Raw genomic sequence first — 16340 nt, 5'->3', positions numbered from 1 at the left:
TATAATCAAACTCCCTCTTGTTAATTTGAACATTTCAAACTAACTCAAAATCTTATTCTCAACTTGAATCCATTGAGCTACCAAGGGGACCTTATGGACCTGTAGCTTGAAGCTCTAACGGTATGCGAATAACTGACTAAACTCTTTAATCACGATATCCACCATTCGTTAACTGTCGGGCACTCTACTAAAGACCGACAGTTGTACTCTTCGCACTACAGATATATTTATGTGTCCATATAACCAATCAACAGTGCGATGACTCTACACAAACTGCTCGTAAGTACAACTAGGCCAAATTACAGTTTTGCCCTTGTAGTTACATCTAACTCTTCAAGTACCACTGATTCTTCTAATGAGCAATAAGACATAGTCCCACTATGATTGAGTCCTTTCTTCCCAAGAGAGGATGTGGCCACTATGTTCAAGACCCGGAATCAGCCTGTAAGGGAGTAATTTATCTACTTACCCTTGCATTGGGGAAGGAGTGAATTCCGTCTTGTGAAGCTAAGTTCCCAACTCCCCAATCAAACGAATCCCCAAAATGGTAGGCTTGTTGAGTTGACAATCTGGCCACTCTCACCCATACAAATCAAAGGACTGCCTTCATGAGCAGGAGTTCACAACTCACTCAGGATTCGGGTCATGTCACCTATGGTTATCCTAATGAAATATAAGTCTCTATTATCAATGGTGTTATATAAAGAGACTAATCATTTCGTGGTCCGATCTTATACAAACTCTTTGTATAGGATACCCCCGCTCGCATGTTTCCACATGAACGATCAGGATCAGATCATTTAGCACTTGACAACACTTGTAATGGCTACAAAGCGGGTTGTATCCGTAGTGTCATTAGGATAAGGTACCCAACCTTATCCATCTACTACAGACCATTTAGGTTATTATTTAAACATGATCCACTTATATGTCTCTACATATTTGTTTAAATTTACATAAAATAATCTCAGATCTTAGATTATTGGATTGAGTAAATGCTTATAAAATAACTCTTATTTTATTAATAACAATATGTTCATACAAAGGTTACAAACTATGAGATTACAAAGAGATTTAGGACATTATTCCCAACAGTGCTAATTAGTTCGCACGAGGTTTTTGAAGAAACTTGCTTCGTGGAATTTGAACTTTTATATTTATATGAATTTCAGTATAACAAGTACAACCTCTAATACATAATCCTTTGATGCTTTCAAAATAAACTTTAATCTTTAAGCTGGTTGATCTTCTTGGATGATCGGCTTTTGGGCTTGTTGATCTTCTTGAATAGTCGACCTTTGGGCTTGTTGATCTTCTTGGATGATCGGTCTTTGGACTTGATGATTTTCTTGGATGATCAACCTTTGGCCTTGATGATCGACCTTTAAACTTGATGGTCTTCTTGGAGGACCAGTCTTTGCATGAGGCTTTTGGAGAAACGTAATTCGTGGAGTTAAACTTTTGTTGATGTAGATTTTATGCGGAATGTGGTTCGATCTCTAGTACTTGATCCTTTGATTCTCTTTCTGTTGAATACGTACATTTGATGTGTGAAAGCGGAGCATGTGGATGTTCTCGAAGTTGGAGACTTGGGAGAATGTTTGTATCTTCAAATGACTTTAGTCTTCAAATGTGATCGGTTTCAATAGTCAAGGAATCTTCTAATTGTAGAGAATCCTCTCTAGAGTCTATGGAGTGTAGAATTGTTGACCTCCTAAGAGGACTCCTTTATTTATAGAGTTCTCAGGTGGGCTTCGTGGGCTTGACTTGGTCCATGGGCACCGAATTAATTTTATTCAATCCAACAGTCATGATAAAAACACGTGGCATCATCAATAGACCAATTTTATGTCTTCAATTTTCAATTTAGGACACATGTCAACTTTCAATTCATCCCAAATTCAATTATTTGTAATTTTGTTATTGATTCGATAAATGACATGGTAATTTGTGATTGATCCAAAATTTATCCTTCAACACTTTAATTTAATCCTTAAAAATAATTTTGTTTTAAACTTGAGTATAGTTTAAAGATTTGGACATCGAAATACTAATTACATGCCAAGTCATTTGGACCTAGAAAAAGAACTTGGGTGGACACCATCTTTGTGCAAATTTCGCAGAGTGAAAAATTCGGCATGTGACAATTTTTTTTAAAAATATGTTATTTTTATTTATTTATTTTACTGTATAGGAGAAATGGGATGCATGAATACAATTTAGTTATTTATTAGTTGTTTTTAATAGAATGGAAAAAGAATAATTAACTCATTACTAACTAAGAATGAAGAAAATAAATTAATGGATATTATTAAATTATTATCCTTTTCAATAAAACTATACAATCATAGACGGCTTGGATTCTCTCTCTCTCTCTCCCTCTCTCTCTCCTCCGTTACAGCCACCCATCACCACAGTCAACGCTGACGGACGGCGACGACCAGTCTCCTTTGGCATTTCCCGGCAAAACCCTAAATCCCCATTTCTTCAATTTCCCTTCTTCAACCTTCAATTCCTTCAAATCCCTCCGATCTTGCAAACCCTAGACCCATCGGATTCATCCCAATCACTGTTTGTAATTTTAAAACCATGTCTTCGGAAATTGAGGTCGTCGACGAGGTTCAATCCCGGGATCAAGAGGCCTCCCAGACTGCTTCAGCTTCCGCTGCCAATGGCGATGCGGATGAGAGCTTGAGAAATGATGTCTACACGGCTGCAGCTTATGGCGATTTGGAGAAGCTTCAGAGATTGGTCGAGTGCGAGGGTTGCTCCGTTTCTGAGCCCGATGGCCTTGGCTACTATGCTCTTCAGTGGGCTGCTCTTAATAATCGCACTGCCGCTGCTCGTTATATAATTGAGGTTTGTCTTTCCAATCTGCGTGTTTTTGTCTGTGGGTCGTTTGGGAAATTTGATTTCCTTCCTTCCTGTATTTAGCCCATGGGATTTCTTTTTTGCTTTATTTGCCATTGGATTTTGAATAACTTTATTTCTATTAGTTATCTGGTAGGCTTTATGTGACACGGGATTAGCGTGGTCTTTCACTGCCTTTGTTTTGTTTAAGTGAGTTCATGAATGGTAGTTTCTAGATCGTTTTTTTTTTTTTTTTGGGAAGTATCGTTTTTCAGTTGTTGAGAAAACAAGCCAAAGAAATGAAAGAATAGAACGCTAAGGCATTGAGTTTTTGAATTTCTTTCTGGTTGATGGTTAAGGAAAACTTGAGTTTTCTAATCTGTATCTCCACTCCAAAACAAAAGTATTTGGATGGGTGGAGCAGTTACTAGAGGCTTGAAATGATGTCTGTATGTTCAGACGGAGGCACGATATTTAATACATGTCTTGTTTAAACTGTAATGCTTTCATTTCTCCATCCAGGACATTTTTTTAAATTGAAATACTTTCATTTCTCCAAATTAATTATGCATTTCATGTAATTCGTTTGAGCGACTTATTTTGAGAGATCTATTTTGTAATTCTCTTTTTTGGGACGTGATGAGGGCGCTAAGAGTATGTCAACTTAGTTGAGACAATCGGGTGCGCCCACTGATCCCCATTCACTAGTTTCATCTACTTTTCATGTCTCGCTGTATTTCGAGGATTAGCCTCTTTTCATTTCATCAATGAAAAGTTTTGTTTTTGTTTTAAAAAAAACATCTCTTGTCACTTGTACTAGCTGTTTAGTAAATTTGGTATTCCATCATTTTCAGCATGGAGGCGATGTAAATGCGGCAGATCATACCGGGCAAACAGCCTTACATTGGAGTGCTGTTCGTGGAGCCATCCAGGTAGCTGAGGTTTTACTCCAAGAGGGAGCTGCAGTCAATGCTGCTGATTATATGTATGGCTATCAGGTCGTGTTTATTTCCTTTCCTGCAATGTAATGGTTGCTAATTTATTTAGTGTTCCTATTTGTGAATTTATATGGCCTAAGAAGAAACGTATAATATTTTTTGTATCGGAAAGAGTTAGTATGGTCTCACTGAATAAGACAATAGTTAATACGTGGATAGAACTGTGAGTTTGTTCTTGAAATTGCCTGCAAAATTGTTTAAGAAATAAATAGACCTGTATATAAGAAGATTCAAACTTTATTGTTGTTTTTTTCCTCCAGGTGTTTGATATTGCTATTGACCTTTTCTTTTTCTTTTTGTTTTCTAATTATTTTTTTAACTGTGTTAATGGTAGATTGGTGGTATATGAGAAAATGTAGGTTAAACTTCTTCGTTGAGTGCTCTGATATGTTGTTTGGATGCTTGTTTTTCATGGTTTATTGAGCCACTTGACACTAATTTCCATCCAAAACTTATTTCCAAACTGTAACTAGGTCGTGCTAATCTTCTTTCTTGAATCTTAGCTTTCTAGCTAATGTTCTAGGCATTCTTTTTCTATTGAGAAATTGTTCAAAATGAAATTAATAGTCAGGTTGTACATCAAATGAAAGTTTCCTTCTAGCATACTGATTGTAACTGCATGGACATGGTTGCAGACAACCCATGTTGCAGCTCAATATGGTCAGACGGCTTTTCTCTATCATATTGTTTCAAAATGGAATGCAGACCCTGATGTTCCTGACAATGATGGGAGAAGCCCTTTACACTGGTAGTAGTTTTTTACAATGCTTCAAATTGTGAAAATGGTAGTCGTATTATCCATATTTATGCATGTATGGTGCTTATGGATGTGGTTTTTTTTTTTGGTTTTATGTTTCTCATCCTATTTGTTTTGTAGCCGTAATATTATGGTCCCGAACAATTTGCGCCATTTTACACAGTTGCTACTATTTCCTAACCCAATTCAATGAGTGCCATTATTTCTTTAAAAAAAAAAAATCAATGTGTTGTTCTAAAAATGTCTTTTTCTTACAAATTCTTTTAGGAATTATAAGTCTTTCTCTGTTGATTCTTTATGTGGTTCTTTTAGGGCTGCATACAAAGGTTTTGCTGATTGTATACGACTTCTCTTGTTTTTGGATGCATATCGGGGGCGCCAAGATAAGGAAGGTAATATATGGAGGGTTTAAACAACTTTACTAAAGAAAAACAAACCATTCCTTCTAGTTTAAAGATCATGTGAAACTCGAAAGCACCCCTTTTTTAAATAATTGTTTAGCTCGTGGTTTCTTCTTCTTTCAGGTTGCACTCCTCTCCATTGGGCAGCTATTAGGGGTAATTTAGAGGCATGTACAGTGTTAGTGCAAGCTGGAAAGAAAGAAGATTTGGTGGTGACCGATAATACTGGCCTTACGCCAGCACAACTTGCTTCCGACAAGAACCACAGACAAGTTGCCTTTTTTCTTGTATGTTGAAACCAAATCAGTTTCTCTCTCTCTCATTATTTTTCTTTCTCGTTTCCAAATTCGCAAATTATTATTATTTTTTGTTTTTCATGTGAAGACTCTAGAGTTTGTTATTATTTAGTTAATAATATTTCTCTTGCTTTGTGATTTGTTAGGGGTAAAGACCTCTAGTTTATTTTCTTTCATTCTTCTTCCCATATCTGCCATTTCATTTCTTCTTCAGGTTGATTTTTACTAAAAAACATTTCTATAATTTTCACATGTTATTGTGCCGAAGTTGTACTTTGTAACTGTTGAATGTTACAAAGTACAATTTGTTTTCTTTTGGAGCCAGCCGTAGATTTTGTGTTATCATGTGGGTATAAGGCTTGGAAAATGTTGGAGAATTCCAAGGCTGGCATGAAGATTATTAATTTTTTATTTTTTATTTTTTATTTTGTAAAGACATTTTCAAAAGCTTGAGGATTAAAAGGTGGGACATTTGATTTGTTTGTTATGTTACGGTAACATTTTGAGGTACTTGAATTGAAAGAAAGTGAAGGATTTAGAAGATATGTTTGATGCGTGGTTCAGAGTGCTTATCTTGGCTTCCTCTTTGGTGTATGACATAGTAGAGGTTCAGTGGTTTTTTTTTTTCCTTATTTAATTGGTGTATATGTATTTTTATATTGTCTTCTATTTCTGTTGGATTCCTCGTCTTCCTTTTTCAGTGAACATTTTTGTTTGATTTTTATATATAAAAAGAACATTTTTCTTTGATGACATTTTGTTTCTTATATAAAAGGAAACTAAAAATTTTCTGCTTTTGGACTTTTCAGGGAAATGCTAGAAGGCTACTTGACAAACGTTGTGATGGAAATAGCCGCCTTGGAAAGTTTTCAAAACTAGGACTTGCCCCTGTACTTTGGTGTTTAATCTTTCTGTTGCTGGTGACATATATTCATTCTGTCATTTTGGGTATTTCCATAAGCTTTATGTGACAGTTAAGTATGTATTCTGTCTTTTTAATTACTTAATCACATTTGTTTTGCATTTTTTTGCAGCATCAAATCTGCCAAAGTTAACATCTGGCTTAGGTCTTCTTGCATGGATTGGTGTTATTTTAGCAACTACAGGGCTGCTTATGTTTTATAGATGTAGCAGGTATGAAAACTTTCCGGAAGATAGCCCATTCCTTTAGTTGTTGGATATTTATAGATTGTAACTGCAGGATTTCAGGTTTGATTTATTTGTTAACGTGTGCTCATTTTTTTCTATTAATCTGCAGCAAAGATCCAGGTTTCATTAGAATGGATGTGCACGGCTCTCAGGATATGAAAGATGATGTACGTTTATTTGTTTCTCTCTAAGCCTCTATATAAAGTAATTCTTGAGAGGAACAATTGCATACTTCTTTCATCGTCTTTCAAATTAGTTTCTGTAGAATTGAAAGAGTTCCTGTTCTATTGTTACAATTGGGCAATCTTCTTTCTTTACCGTTATCTTGATGCCTAAGGTGAAAGCTTAACTTTGTTCATATCTTTCTATTAGGAACCTTTGTTGAAAATTGAGATCAACAATCCCGCTTTGCTGGCTGGGAATTGGTCTCAGCTCTGTGCTACTTGCAAGGTGCGTTCTGCTTCTGAGTTTTTAGATTATGTTTTGATTCTTTTCTTTTCTAATTTCCTTTTAGAATTTTTAATTTTTTAAAGCACATTTTTAACTTGATTTAATATCATGCTTAGATTGTCAGGCCTCTTCGTGCAAAGCACTGTTCAACTTGTAATCGATGTGTCGAACAATTCGATCATCACTGCCCTTGGGTATCCAATTGTATTGGCAAGGTACAATATCATTTGTGATGGACATTTTCATGTTAGTTCCTTCATGTTAGTAATGATAAAAAAAAAAAAGAAGAAGCTATCATTAACCTAAAAATATAGTGGAAAGAGGAACTCAACTATAAACTAGCCAAAGGAGTCACAAGCAACCTTCCAATGGACTTGATAGTACAGATGTATCATAGTGAAAAATATAATAATAAGTTGGAAGTTGTAAATTATAATAATAAGTTTTCTTTTTCTCTTCATTATCAAGTTTAGGGTGCTGGCTCAACATGAGATTGCGATTATTTATTTTTCTAGAATTTCAGGAAAAAAAGGAGGGTCAGTTCTTCCCTAGTTTCCCTTTTGGGTGGTATCTAGTTACTAATCCCCCAAGCCGACAAAACCTGACACGACTGACAAAGGAAGAATATAACATATCTTTATAGGAAGGAAGAAAAAATGTTGCCTAGTAAATGAATATTTTCCACAGGGCATACGCATATCCAGACCTAAAAGTTCAATGTTCTTCCTCTTCGTCAAACCTTTTGAGCCTAAAATTTATTGTGTAGCATACTTATTCTGGATTAATTAATAACAATCCCCGGCCTACAAAATAGCCCTTGTGCAAGAAATGGTCAGGAAAAGTTGCTTCTAATTCTCACTAAATTATGTTGGATAAACATTGCCAATTGGTCCTCTTCTTTGTATTAAAGGCTGCCGTTTGCGTTTTTGTTGTATGTTTGCTTAGATAGATTCATAGTCTGAGGTTCAATGAAAACTAATCAATATTTGATTATCACAGAAAAACAAATGGGATTTCTTTATATTTCTCGTTTTGGAAGTTTCGGCAATGTTGATCACTGGAGCAGTTACTATTACAAGTATGTTTCCAAAATGGCTTTAACATTGAATCATGTCTGTAATTTGTTTGGTGGAATCCCATGTGTCTTAATCTTTGACAATAAACCACTTCAGGAATTATAACCGATCCATCCTCTCCATCGTCGTTTGGAGCTTGGATTAATCATGCTGGCAATCATCATGTTGGTGCTATATCATTTCTCATTGTTGATTTCTTCCTCTTCTTTGGTGTGGTAGTCTTAACAATTGTCCAAGCATCTCAGGTACTTCCTGTCTATGGACTCTTTTGGAACTTGTAAATTAGGTGTGTTTGTTTTGTGCTTTGATTCGGTTTTTCTAATTCCACTTTGGTCCTTACTAGTGTAAATTTGCCTTGATGTCACCAGATATCCCGTAATATTACTACAAACGAAATGGCAAATGCTATGCGGTATAGTTATCTGCGTGGCCCTGCAGGTCGGTTTAGGAACCCTTATGATCATGGGATCAGGAAAAACTGTTCAGATTTTCTGATCAAGGGATACAACGAAGATGTGGAGTATAGCGAAAGCTCATCACATTCAGAAGAGATGGAAGCAATGTCTTCACCGATGAATTCAGTCTTGCAGAATGGGGACGCTCATTCTCACCACACCAATGGAAACAACCACATAGCAATAAATGTGAATTCTAAGAATACAACTAGCCATCATGGCCATACTCATTCTTCAAATTGTAGTCACAGTAACCATGGAAAAGCTAAAAACGATGCTGTCCCATTGGGCTTAGGTCTCGGCCTTGGGCGTTTATCAACTCGCTCAGTAGCAGCCTCATGATGCTTATTATTGTTTAAGTGATCACGGAGTTAGTGTTTTGTATCATGTCAATATACTCAACATTAGATTCAAATGTCCAATTATGATTTGTGCGTTCGAAATCTCTGAAACTTTATGTGGAGTGCTTGATTCTGGATGTGATATTCTTTATACAGGTATTGGCACACATGGTTTGTGAAAAATGGAAAGCATCTGGAACTTCTTCTGTGAAGATCATGGAACTTAGCTGCTTGAATATGAACATAATTTCGGCGAGGCTTCCATTCTGGTAATTCAGATTCCAAGCTATATAGTAGATGATTTTCCATATGTTGGTATAACCTTTGAAAGTGCAGATCTATTATTTGTTTGATAGGAACCTCCCATGGAATTTTGAGAATATCTTGGTCAATTGATTTTATTTTAGATATGTTATTGTAATGATTTTTTGTGTGTACAGTACAAAAAATGGCCCTACTATGGTAACTTCTCTTCTCGTTGTGAAGTAAGTGAGCTAACAATCGCCTAATTGTGTTGAAAGGAAATTTATAGTGCTTTGGTTCTTGAAATATATCTTCCACAATTCATCTCTTGATTTTTTCTGCTAAATCGAGTATAGCTGATGCATACAGATATCTAACAATCAAGAGGTTTGTGGTTCGAATCTCTGTACTCTTATTGTATTAAAAACCCTTTTTTTCTTTAAAATTATTATTGTTTTTTAATGATGAAAAAATGTATAAATTGTCAAGACTTGGGTTGTTTATTTCTCTCGTTCTTTCACTACTCACTCAGATAAGGGAATCTGAAGGAAGGTAGGACTCAGGTATAGAGAATTAAAGAGAAATTAGATGGTAAAGAAAGGGTTTTGGGTTCTTGGGATATTGTGGTAAAGCCTATAATGTTTGGTGAAGAAAAGTTTTTCATTAAAATTGGAGTAATAAATGAAAGTAATGGCACATCTTACAAAATATTTGATCTACGGCATCGTCCCTTTATTTTTTTTACTCTTTCAACAATTTTTTTTTTGAACTTTCAACTTTATTTTTTAGTAAACGAGAAATCATTTTATTGATAATATAAAATAAGTTAAAATATCATTCTAGTCTTTGTAATACATGGTTTTAGTACTTGAACTTTAAATTATCTACATTAGTCATTGTATTTTTAATAAATCTTAAAATTAGTCAAAATTAATTAAATAATATAATAACAATAATTTTCATATAAAAAGGACACTATTTGAATATATTATTTACGAGAATTATAAAGGGAATGCTAATACAAACTATTATTTAGAGAAAAATAAACAATATAATGAAAACTATTTTTGAAATTTATTAAAAGTAGAACTAAACTTGAATAATAATACAACAATCAAGGGAAAATTTATACGGATGACCCAAAAATTGGGCCTAAAATGTCAAATGACCCATTTCTAAAAAATAATGTCAATCGACCCTGACATCATCGTCATACCAAATTACGTAAATTCGCCTTCCGTCTAATTATGTAAGGGCAATTTACATCAAACCAAGCAATTACATCAAACCAGGGAATTTCAAGCGAGAGCGAGAGCGTTTAATTAGACAAGAGCGAGATTTACTTCGTGAGGCCGATGTAAAGGCAATTTACGTAATTTGGTATGGCGATAATGTTAGCAGAGGGTCAATTGACATTATTTTTTAAAAATGGGTCATTTGACATTTTGGGCCCAATTTTTGGGTCATCAATACAAATTCCCCAACAATCAAATAGTATTTCAATTATAACCAAAAGTAAAAATAACTGATTATCGGGACTGATTATAAAGAGTATTTGTAAGATAAGAAAGACTGATTATAGAGTATTTGTAAGATAAGAAATAAAAAATCTCCACGTTGCCGAGAGACTCTAAAAGTAATTGACCCATAGTAACTCAATCGGTATACAAATATATTAACAACTAAAAGATCTATGGTTCGATTCCCCTACCCTTATCATACTTGAAAAAAAAAAAATAGTTTTGCAGCTTATTGACAACCAATCTCAAGATAACGTAGAAAATGAACTTCATAATGTCATCAAAGTAAATGCTCAAACATTACTAAATCTTATTTCTTGTTGTTCTAGCAACAACACTTTCAAGGATAGTTTTGTCTCTAAGTAGTACCTCTTTTACTTACAGGAAGCTAACCATAATTTAAAAGTAATGTTATTTACACCACAAAAACCCTCTAAAATGTTTCTTAAGCTTTCTCAGAATTCATCGTTGTTTCCAACAAATTCAAGTACTCTGTTATGGCTTCTCCTTCTTTTGTTACATCCAAGTCGTAATCTGATACGGCACTAGCGCCATCAAGTTCTCTGGCGAGTTCATCTTCCATCTCCAAGTCTCGGTCTTCTTCACCTTCTGGTCCTTCCCCGTCATCAAAGGTGTCCAACATTTGGTTTTCTGCAATGTTTGAAAGGGAGGAACTTGTACCCTCAGAAGCCAAGGCTGCAGTCACTGAGTCAGGTTGCCCATTGACCGTAGTGTTCGTCTCGAGTTCTGATAATATAATAAGTGCTTGCTCTAAGGAGCCACCGGCCTCAAAAGCTGCCCCGGCTGCACACAGTACCGATTTTTTAGAGCATTACTGGTCTGATCAAAATTGCTCAATAAGATCAACGAATTTGTTGTTGTACTAGGATACATGAGACTTATAAAAGGATTTTTGGATTTATAATAAGCACCTTATATTGGAACTAGTTAAAAATAACATGTTGATCATACATAAATACCTTTTGTTCTATCAAAGCCCATGCGAACGAGATTATCAACTGCATCATCTGCTGTTTTATGTTGTCGTTTCCTTTTCCTCGACTCGATAGCATTCTGTAGAATTGCGGATGGCACAAATTTAGCACTGTAGATGTTCAAACGAGAAAACTGACTCACACTAAGGATAAATTTCAAGACACCTGTATAACAGAGTTAGATTCTGGGCTTATCAAATCATCCAATGCTTTCTGTAAGTCATTCTCATTTCTTCTCAGGGCTTCAGCAGCTAACTCCTTCTCATACCTGAAAAACAAGTTAGTTTTAGTTTTAATAATAACTACAAGGATGGTCATACCGTGCATATATAAATTGTCCCAATTGATAAAAATTTTGTCACGATTCACAACGTTGTGGCTTGCGAAACCAAAGAGCTCATCAACACAAGACTTAAAATGAGATAATTGGCAAGGGGACAAGCTGCAAGCATTAAACTTCGAAAGTGAGTTGTAAAACATATCAATGAATATCAAGTGTTCTGAAGTTCTCCAGGCTAGGCTCCTATCCAGTAATTTTCTTAAATCACTAATTGACCCAAAAGCTTAAACTGATGGGTGAAGACAAATTTAATATCATATCATCTAACACCCTCCCTCACTTGTGGGATTGAAATATGAAGAAGACCAACAAGTAGAAATCATTATTAATTGGGGCAGAAATAGCATTGCAAGGGTTTGAACACAAGGCCTCCTTGGACCACTTACTCTGATACCATCTTAAATCACTGACTGGCCTAAAAGCTTAAACTGATGGGTGAAGACAAATTTATTATCGTATCATCTAACAAAAATCTCACAAAAGCTTTCAAGAAGAGTACTCAATTGTCAAGGGAAAGCCCAACATTTACCTTTAACCCCTATTAGTTGTGAAATAATACTCTAATTGCATTCTTCAACACATATCCTAATCCATGATGGTCTAAGTTCAGACTACTGCCCAGATTCAACATTCCCTAATAAACTAAATAGAGAAGCACTACGTGGCACGGGTAATAAAGAGTGAAGCTAGAACCTAAGAAAATATGTTGACCGATCCATATTACTCTATGTTTCTGATACAACCAAACATGAAAAGTCTTGATGAGAAGTTATTCCACCACAACAATCTCACATTAGTTGTCACATACAAAAACAATGTTATCATTCATCTATATGTTTTTTTTCTGACATTTTGGAACAAAAGAATTGGTTAGTCTACTTACCCTATAGATGCCAGTTCTTTCAATATCTGAAGATTGACAGCTTTCTTGGAGGGTGTCATTCCATATAGTTTTTGCTCCCTGAAAATTTTATTCAGGTTATCAACATTATAGATCGTTCACAAACTATTGGAAGAAAATAAAAGCTAGTTTTGCTAAGAACACGTGCATGATTTCCTCCTGGCGTCGAATATCCTCTTCCCGTCTTCTCTCTCTCTTTGCCCTTTCCTCAAAAAGGAAATCAACAGCCTTACATACATCTTGATGGCACATGCGCAGTGCTCTCTTTGCTTCTCTTTCTTTAAAGCCCATATCCATAACATGTGATAATGCTTCATCTGACACTTGTAGCTGAAATTTTAAGGCAGATTGTATTAAGTTGCATAGAAATACAAAGAGGCCATCTTTAAAGCTCAACATGGAGCTACAGCGATGATTACAACTGTGGTTTAGTGGCATTTAATCAAAACCAAATTGCATCACATATATCTCAGGTAGCACACCATCCAATGCTATAAATATGCTCAAGCTTGATCCACCTAATCCTGTAATATGATAAGCTAACCTGAAAATATTTTGCTCGTGCTGAGTTGATTGCTTCCCGAGCCTTATCGAACTTACAGCTGTGATATGCAGCTACCCCCTCCAGTAGCTCCAGCCTCAAATGTCTGTCATTATGACAAAACATAATTAGCTTGTATCTGAAAACATCCCTCAAACTGTTGGCAATAACATGCAGCGGACTTACAAGGCAAGCTCAGGATGGCAACCAGCTTGAAGGATTCGAACACGGGAAGAGTCCTTCCCATGGGATCGTTCGATTCCTTCTCTAGCCCTTGCAAGGCGTATTCCAGCATCCGAGAGAAACTTGATGTCTTTTAGCATGAAATAGCACCACACCATGTCTATTTGAAGTATTGAGACGTTGTCAACAAACTGACAGAAAAGAAGGGTCATACTCAATCAGCAAGCTAAACAAATATTCTTGAGTCAAAGAACATTAAAAATTGCATTAATCTAATTTAAAAAATAAATAAATAAAAAATAAGAATTTCTTTGATACAACCCTGATGGGAACACCACCGTTGGTCACATACAGAAAATAAGGCAAATCATTAAAATCTGTGTATTTTCACCTGGTCTCAACCCAATGCCTCAAATCACATAACAACGATGACCCGACCAGCCTTATTAATATTTAAAAGTCTCATACTAACTTTGGTTGCAATGTTATAAACGAATAGTTATAAGTTTGTTTGAGTGGTCTGTTTTGTTGGACACGGTAACTTAACTTCCTCTTTCTTTTACAAGTAAAAATAACGAGAATGAGTCATTCACCTCAATTAACTTTGGATTGCAAAGAGAGAAAGCCTCCTACAAGAACGAAACCAAATTGATTAGTATTCATAGTAAATAAAAGTACGCTGATATCAGTATCTGGCCAGATATGTTTTATTTTATCCTTTCCTTTTGAGGGAGATTTTTATCATCATCTATATATGGTTTGAATCTTCAAGTTCACCTCAAATCATTTAGATCTGGTCACTGTTTCTTAAAAAGGGGAAAAACAGATAAAATTTAGTTGCTAGTCTTGAAGATTAATTAACATGATCAACCAGCCAGACCTCTCCCATGATGAGAACTTCTAATGCATCTTTGTAATTTCCCTTTCTTATCAGCTGCTTTGCGTTTGCATGAAGCATAAGGCCCATCATGATTGCCCTGTTAAATGTGCAACAAATATATTTCTAATATTTGACATGAGGAAACATAAATTCAAATATTGAGAATGATTTATTACTTACTTTTGGTCAGTTTCAGACCCAAAATTAACTTTCTGTCCACTTTGATCCTCAAGTTCTATATTGAAATCTTCAACCGGGAGAAAACCATTAGCATGCCTTTCAGCTAGAGCAGTGGCAGCTGCCCTGTAAATTTAGAGAAGATGCCAGAAAATCAGATAGATACTAAACAATGTAAAACGTTCAGCATAAACATCAGCAATACATTAAGATGTCTTTTAGATCTTCAAAATTACTCATGGCCCTGCCATGGGGAAAAATATCCTCCAAAAGTTGATTATCATTTGATTCATTATGCCACATTCCAGCTTACAAATAAAATTTGCCTTTCATTCCTGAACTAGATGCATTGTTTCCAAAATCAACTGTTAAAGCCTCATCATATACCCATAGAAGAACCCAAGCAGTCATCCAAAATCCAACTTTCATTGTGGCGATAAGATCTTTTTTTCTTTCTTTTTTTTTTTCCTTCTTATAATTTATATTTGTGAATGTCCGGATCAACTAATGTGCACCTCCATTAATCTCACGGGACAACCTGCCTGACCCAACAACATTTGGGTGTCAAAAAAATTAGGTAGGTGGCCACCATGGATTGACTCTCTTAAAATTCAATTTCAATATTACTTCCACAAAACTTGAAAAGAAGACGATGAAAAGCAAACCCATTTAATCCCAAAATCTCTGAAATTTTTTACCAATTTCTACATGGAATAATCAACATTCTACAAAACCGAGCTTCCCAGAATGGTAAAATCTATTGAAACACAAGCAAACAAAGCAACTCCAGTTGAAACTTATGAACACACAATGAATTGGCTTCTGTCAAATTAAGCAGGCAGCAATGATATTGCACACAATCCTAATAAACATCGTTATAAGAGAAGATATAAAAATAATTAGAGAAATAAAAAGTAAAAGAATCACTTGACTCGAGCAAGCCTAGTAGAGCGTTCTTCCTCAGCCATCAATTCATCCTTGAGTGCCTTGCCCTCTTCAGTAGAAACCCGTCTAGCAAGAATCCTAGAGTTGTTCTTAAGACCCAAATGGATAAGCTTCTCGCTTCCATCGCCATCTTTCAAGATTTTACCACCAGAAATCAAATTAATCGACTCAACACCACAGTTCGATCGTCTTGCAATTTCTTCCCTCAACATGGGGACAGTCCAAATATCGAGTTCCACATCCAACACACCAGTCCATGGCCCTGAAATCTTCAGTTTCGCCATGAAAAATAGACCAAAATAGAAATTGGGACTCCAAAAAAGGAGAGTGGGAAAGTCACTGAGTGGTCTTTTGATCCTTCAGAGGAGAATAGATGGGGGAAAATCGAGGCGGGTATGATTGGGATTAATGAGAGGAGGATTAAAAAGGTACGAGGAGGTTTTCTTGTTCGTCAAGTTTTGGAATTTTGGATACAATTGGATCAAATCCTCTGTTTCAAGTTTGTTGATGCGCTTTTGTGTGTTCGGGTTGGGTCTTTTTGCAAACTTGTGTGCGTGGTACACAAGTACGATTTAATCTAGTCAGCACCATATCGTTGATTGGTCCACGATTTATTTTTCTTTTTTTTTAAAAAAAAAGAAATAGATTGACTAATTTTTTTTAATGGAAGATGTACAACAATATTAAGACTTTAGGAACAAGTCCACAATTACATAAAAATTACAATTACATAAAAAGTATAAGTACATAAAAGGTACAATTATATGAAAAATATAAGTACATAAAAAATAAAGTATATAAAATATACAATTACATAAAAAATACACCTACTGACTCGAAGA

At 35.4% G+C, this 16340-nt stretch overlaps 2 protein-coding genes across 3 annotated transcripts; one reads left to right on the top strand and one right to left on the bottom strand.

The window, feature by feature from the left end:
- The first annotated feature begins 2324 nt into the window (after positions 1-2324).
- LOC120080087 (protein S-acyltransferase 24) lies at positions 2325-9316 on the top strand. Of its 2 annotated transcripts, XM_039034644.1 has the most exons (14): positions 2325-2859; positions 3705-3848; positions 4484-4596; positions 4918-4997; positions 5130-5293; positions 6112-6250; positions 6337-6436; positions 6561-6618; positions 6824-6901; positions 7018-7116; positions 7901-7979; positions 8074-8222; positions 8346-8802; positions 8930-9316. In XM_039034644.1, exons 1-13 carry the CDS (start codon positions 2590-2592, stop codon positions 8772-8774), a joined length of 1902 nt encoding a protein of 633 aa, XP_038890572.1. In that variant the 5' UTR covers positions 2325-2589; the 3' UTR covers positions 8775-8802; positions 8930-9316. The 2 variants fall into 2 exon arrangements, with proteins under 2 accessions (XP_038890572.1, XP_038890571.1); XM_039034643.1 differs by having other exon boundaries at positions 8346-9262.
- Positions 9317-10781: 1465 nt separating this feature from the next.
- On the bottom strand, positions 10782-15782 carry LOC120080237 (NEDD8 ultimate buster 1). Its single transcript, XM_039034822.1, has 11 exons — positions 15481-15782; positions 14557-14679; positions 14377-14473; positions 14090-14125; positions 13500-13687; positions 13317-13419; positions 12921-13102; positions 12755-12832; positions 11697-11799; positions 11517-11610; positions 10782-11340 (listed from the first exon to the last, which is right to left on the bottom strand). Exons 1-11 carry the CDS (start codon positions 15780-15782, stop codon positions 10982-10984), a joined length of 1665 nt encoding a protein of 554 aa, XP_038890750.1. The 3' UTR covers positions 10782-10981.
- Positions 15783-16340: the final 558 nt, after the last annotated feature.

The sequence above is a fragment of the Benincasa hispida genome, chromosome 6 (genome assembly GCF_009727055.1).
Source record: "Benincasa hispida cultivar B227 chromosome 6, ASM972705v1, whole genome shotgun sequence".
Classification (NCBI taxonomy): domain Eukaryota; kingdom Viridiplantae; phylum Streptophyta; class Magnoliopsida; order Cucurbitales; family Cucurbitaceae; genus Benincasa; species Benincasa hispida.
Note: the sequence above shows the minus strand (reverse complement) of the source record. Positions and strands in the feature narration are given on the sequence as shown.

Bases quoted from the DNA above. Each gene is read 5' to 3' on its own strand.
- LOC120080087 (XM_039034644.1), top strand. From the start codon at position 2,590: ATGTCTTCGGAAATTGAGGTCGTCGACGAGGTTCAATCCCGGGATCAA. The intron at 6,902-7,017 runs GTGCGTTCTGCT...TATCATGCTTAG, and splicing joins AGCTCTGTGCTACTTGCAAG to ATTGTCAGGCCTCTTCGTGC. The intron at 8,223-8,345 runs GTACTTCCTGTC...TGATGTCACCAG, and splicing joins CAATTGTCCAAGCATCTCAG to ATATCCCGTAATATTACTAC.
- LOC120080237 (XM_039034822.1), bottom strand. From the start codon at position 15,782: ATGGCGAAACTGAAGATTTCAGGGCCATGGACTGGTGTGTTGGATGTG. The intron at 13,103-13,316 runs GTTAGCTTATCA...TTAAAATTTCAG, and splicing joins CACGAGCAAAATATTTTCAG to CTACAAGTGTCAGATGAAGC. The intron at 11,611-11,696 runs GTGTCTTGAAAT...GCAATTCTACAG, and splicing joins AATCTAACTCTGTTATACAG to AATGCTATCGAGTCGAGGAA.